A 5,273-nucleotide genomic window follows, 5' to 3' on the forward strand; every position below is an offset into this window, starting at 1 on the left:
GCGGGGCTCGGCCAGGGCCGTGGCGGTGAGACAGGGCAGCTGCTTGGACCCGGACATCTTCTCCGCTGGGATTTACTTGTCTGCGAATAAACGGGGCATAGCGGTGCCTCCGAGAAAGAAGCAAAATCGATCAGGACTTCAAAAGGCAGAGTTCATTTTCTGGTTGCAAGAGTGGTTAAAATTCCCAGAAGACAAATTAATACACATGTATTTTTTGTTGTTCCTTCTGCAAGCCTGAATCTGATTTAATCGCTGTTGGCTCTAGCCCTAGGAGCACCAGGCCTCTGCAGTCCCCAGTTCCAACTCAGGAAAGAGCACGCTTGTGTTTTTAAATCAGGACTCTCTCTCCTTTTTATTAATTAATTTATTTATTAATGAAGAGAAGGTGGTGTTTGGCAGCGGGAGCCTTCCCGCTGAGGGCCTGGGTGCCCGGGAAGGCTGCGGCGCCAGCACGGGCCCGGGGTAAGGGGGTGAGACCTGGCGGTGGCGTGAGCCCCACGGACACGAATTAAGGGGGTTTTCTCACCCGAGTGCTTCAGCTTGCTGGAAAGGGCTAGCACAGGCTGGGCCAGAGGCCTCTCGCTGGTTGCGGCAGAGTCAAGTAAGTTTAAGTCCAGCTAGGAGCAATGCTCCAGGTTTCTAAAGGCTAGCACAGCTTGGACCATGACTTTTCAAATGCACTTGATTCCTCACTCACATTTCACAGGTATCCCCGTCCACGAAATGGGCCTTCCCCTCAGCACTCAGTAGCTCATCTCGTTTTTTTCCGAACCTATTTTCTTCCTAAAAGTGAGGCTTTTACCCTGCTTTCCCCGGTGTGATTTCTCCCTCAAAAGGAGCAACCGAAACCACTCCCAACCCCTCAAATCCCCCCCTGCCCCTCGCTTTTCCTGCAGCCGAAGTACCGCTGACAGACGTTACCTCTTCCTCAGCAGCCGGGTCGGATCGGAGCGAGGTTTTTCGGGAGGTGCGAGTGGCCGAGCGGGGATCCGCATGTGTCGGGGAGCAGGGAGGAGTCCGGGGGGCGGCCCTCGGGGAGCGGGCCGCTGTTCTCCCTCCTCTGCATCACGGAGAGCTGCGACCACCGGAGCCCCCATCCAATTTCCAAGTCCTCGCTAATCCGGCAGTGCAAACAAGAGCTGCGGGCTCTCTACTGTAAACATTGCACACTAGCCTAAAATATGCACGATATTAAATTCATAATACTGTTATGTCAGCAATAGACGGTAATACGTGGATATGGAAACAAAAACATTCAGGCAATAAAGTCAACTCAACCTGGGCTATGCAAACAGGCTCTGTTTTGAGAAAACACCCCATCCTATTTACCCTAGACACTGGCTGAACTCCGGCGGCAGGGTCCCTGTCGCGGCGAACGCATCCGCGCACTCTCCGCACCCGCGGAGGAGCAGGAGGTGCCACTCCTCGGGCATGGACCAGCTGCGAAGCGCGGGGAGATGAGCAAGTGACAGCAGAGGGAGAATCAGCTGTCCGGTTATAAGGGTTAGGTTTGGATCGGTGTGGGTTTTTTTCTTTTAGTTTGAACAACTTCCCTTTTCACCTTCCTCCTTCCGAGCCCTCAGATCGGGAGATTTCCTCTCTCTTACAACTGGGGTCTCGCCGCATACTGGGACCCCGCGGAGGGCATGGGGAAAAGAAACAGAGTCAACATGCGACCTACATCTAGAAAAGGAGAAGAGGGCGGGTTAGCATATCCCTCCGTGCTTTGCACAAGGAAAATGTGATCGCTGGTCTATATATTATATAAAACCCTAGAGAGCAGAGCAGTCAAACATCACTTCCACCGGAAAACCCCACTCGCTAGACACTTCCCTATTTCAACCTCACTTTCACTCACTTCGCCTGTGGATGGACGAATCCCTGTTTAAAAGCGATGCCTCTTCCTCGGGGATATCAGCAAAAATATGTGCGCCAGGGGCTGGGGAATGGGCCCGGCTCCTGCCTTACGTCTGGGAGGCAAAGCATAGCAGCTACGCCGTAGCTCTGCGGCACAAACTCCGCTCCCCGAGGAACTCTGCGGCGCTCGGCTCTAAGATTAAAGGGGGAGAGAGAGAGAAAGAGAGAATATCTTACACACACCACCCCCCAAGTGCAGTGAGCTTCAGCGAGAATAATAAAGCTGTCTCAATAAATAACGTGCCTGTGTCTGTCAGTAGCTGGTTTATTTGCGTTTTTCGCCTGGTTTGTTTATACTAGTCCCCCCTCTCTCTTGGGTGTCTTTACAGCTCAACAAGCAGGTATTTATCTCCAGTTCCAATCCTGGGTTCTCAGAGAGACCAAACTTTAAGGTTATTAAAATTTCAATCATATTTATTTATTGCAGAAAAATAATATACAATGATATTTACAAAACAATCATAAAAATAGGAATGCATTTAGACACCGGATCTATTTGCATTTTAACATGGGTCATCAATAAATAAATAAAATGTTTATTTTTTTTCTCAGAAGAAAAATAATAATAATAAAAAAGTTAGGAACCGGGTATATAACAGCTCGAGCCCAGCTTATTCCCCCCACAAAAAAAAAAAAAAAAAGGGGGAAAAAAAAAAAAAAAGGTTTTCATCTCTACAGGGATATTTTTGGTTGGTTGATTGGTTTCATTCAAGAATGAAGAAAGTCCACAATAACGTATTTTCTTTCATCAGTGGCTCACAGGCACGACCTCTAGGGAATGCATGCAAAAACAAAAAAAAAAACCAAAAAAACCAAAAAAAACAAATAAAAAAAAGTTAAATTCCAACATTCTTCGTCAAAATTAAAAAAAAAAATAAAAAATGAACGATTCAGACTTCTATCAGAATGCAGAGATGTGTGGATTGTACCGACGCCCAAAGTGTAGTCACTGTCCAAAGCCCTTGTCTCTTTCTCTTTCTCTTTCCTTAAGTGCTCCCCGCGCCCTGCTTTGAATTTGGATATTGTTCTTCTAATTTCCAAGAAATCCTTGGTACTTCTTTTTTTTTTTCTTTTTTTTTTTTTTAAGACAAGACCATAAGAATCGTATCCAACTTCAGAGTCTCTAGATTGTCCATTTTCTCCTTCTGTGGGAACAATGTCATCTGCAAAAACCCAGAGAGGGCGGAAAACTCGTTACTGAAATGAAAGACACACACACATCTCCCTACACCTCTCTGTCTCTGGAAATACACATCTCGGGCATGATCGGAGGAGGGAGAAGCCTCTGCCGCCGCCGAGCAGGCGGTGTGGTGGCCGAGTGACACCCCAGTCCGGTAGCCCGCGGTGCCAGAGCCGGGGAAGGAGTAGGAAACGCTCATCGGGAAGCACAACAGCGGACACGGATTCACTTCAAAATACTAGCAGGAGCACGGCAGAAGGAACCATCCCAGCAGCCCCGCTGGCTCCTCAACCTTTGGTGCAGAAGTGATCCCAGGCCGGCCCCATCTGGCCGGGGCGCACCCGCGCCGCCGCCGCCTCCCGCCCGCAGCCCACCCCCGCCGGCCGACACGCGTGGGCCCCGCGGGGCCGGTGCGCTCCTCGGGCCGCTCAGGGGGAGGGACGCGCCGCGGTGGGGGAAGGCTCCTCCAGCAGCCCAGCTCTCCGGCCGGCCCTGGAAGCCGGGCCCCGCCGGACGGGGAGGGCCCCTCTCGCCCCAAGGCCACGCGTGCCCGGCCCACGGCGCAGCCGGCGGTCCCTCGCCTCCTTCTCCATCCCTTCCTCCCCCCAACCTTCTCCCCGCCGGTCTCGGGGTCCCTTCCTTACCTAGGTCTCCTTCCGGGGGGATGCGGGTGGGGGACGCCGCCTGCTAGTGGGATGCGGACATGGACCAGGCGCCCTCCATTCTCCACACCGAGAAGGCGTAGCTGAGCCGCTCGTGGGCCACATAGCTGCAGCTTGCCATCTTGGAGTCCAGCTCGTCGCTCTGTAAGACCTGGTAGAGGAAGTCGATGTACCTGGCCGCCAGCTTGAGGGTCTGGATCTTGCTCAGCTTGTCCGAGGGCAGCGTGGGGATGATCTTCCGCAGGGCGGCGAAGGCTTCGTTCAGCGACTGCGTGCGCTGCCGCTCCCGCACGTTGGCCATGACACGCTGGGTCTGCAGCTCCTCGTAAGACTGGGGGCTGCCGCCGCCGCTGCTGCTGCCGCCGCCGCCGCCTCCACCCGCCCCGCACTTCTTGCCCCGCTTGCCTTGGGCCGGGCTGCAGGGCTCGTCCGCGGCCCCGACGGCGCCGCCGGCGCTGCGACGGCTGGAGCGCCGCTTGCGCCCCCCTCTCTTGTTGTTGGGCAGCTGCTGCCGGTCCGGCTCCTCTTCGCTGTTGCTCAAGCTGTCGTCGGCGGGGGAGACTGGCGAGTTTGACTCGTCCTGCTGCATCATCTCTGGGGGGAGACGCGAGAAGCGGGCCGGGAGGGGGGGGAGGGCAGGGAGAAGAGGGGGGCACCTAACCCGCCAGCTCCCCCTTGATCGGCTGCTTCGCTGGCCTGCGAGGAGAAGGAGGAGGAGGAGGGAGGGAGGGAGGGAGGACCTCACTTTGGGGGGAGGGGGGATGGCATCAGGATCCAAGAGGAAAAAAAAAAAGCCAACCAAAAAAAATTCCCTCCCGATCCCTCCTTGGAGCCCCTTCGAGGTGTCTGGGATTGGGAGAAAGTTGAAGACTTGGAGGTTCTTATAGCTCCTGCTGGCGGAAAGTTTGGGGGCAGCAGTGTCATTGGCCTGACGTGGAGAGGAGGGACTTTTGCTGAGTTTTATAGGAAAGTTTCCGCTTCCCCCCCTCCACGCCTTCCCCCAATTATTTTTTTTCAAGCCATTCACGAGTGATCTGGCCTCCCCCCCCCCCCCGCATACATCCTAACCCCAACTCCTTTCTCGGCTTCCCTCTCCGCGATTTCTCCCTCAGGCTCCTTCGGTTCCCGCTCGGCTGGGGGTGGTGCTGGGGGGCCGGGGCAAGAAGTGATGGGGCGCTCTTGCACCCCCCCGGGGATGCGGCGGGGCCGGCGGGGCCGCTCAGTGCCCGCGCCCCGGGGGGCGGCTGCCCCGGGGCACCCGGAGCTGCCCTTATCGCTTGGGCTCTCCCCGCCGCAGCGGGCACGGCTTGCAGCGAGGAGGAGGAAAAGGAGATTGCCCGCGGGCAGCATCCAGGCACATCCTAATTTTGTCTCGCTCTCCCACATGCCGCGCTCCAGTCACCGTGCGCCCCCCGGGTCTGGATTTGCGAGGGAGTCGCACATTTCTGGGCTGGGGAGGGGGGGACGGCACAGCCTCGTCCTGTCAGGCTGGAGGACTGCGCTCGGAGAAAGCC

The 5,273-nt window shown here is 55.5% G+C and overlaps 1 protein-coding gene across 1 annotated transcript; it reads right to left on the reverse strand.

Annotated features, from left to right (window-relative positions):
• Window positions 1-2,313: 2,313 nt before the first annotated feature.
• TWIST1 (twist family bHLH transcription factor 1) lies at window positions 2,314-4,644 on the reverse strand. Its single transcript, XM_030487507.1, has 2 exons — window positions 3,742-4,644; window positions 2,314-3,080 (listed from the first exon to the last, which is right to left on the reverse strand). The coding sequence occupies exon 1, from the start codon at window positions 4,349-4,351 to the stop codon at window positions 3,785-3,787; it is 567 nt and encodes a 188-aa protein (XP_030343367.1). The 5' UTR covers window positions 4,352-4,644; the 3' UTR covers window positions 2,314-3,080; window positions 3,742-3,784.
• Window positions 4,645-5,273: the final 629 nt, after the last annotated feature.

This window comes from Strigops habroptila, chromosome 1 (genome assembly GCF_004027225.2).
Source record: "Strigops habroptila isolate Jane chromosome 1, bStrHab1.2.pri, whole genome shotgun sequence".
In the NCBI taxonomy this organism is placed as follows: domain Eukaryota; kingdom Metazoa; phylum Chordata; class Aves; order Psittaciformes; family Psittacidae; genus Strigops; species Strigops habroptila.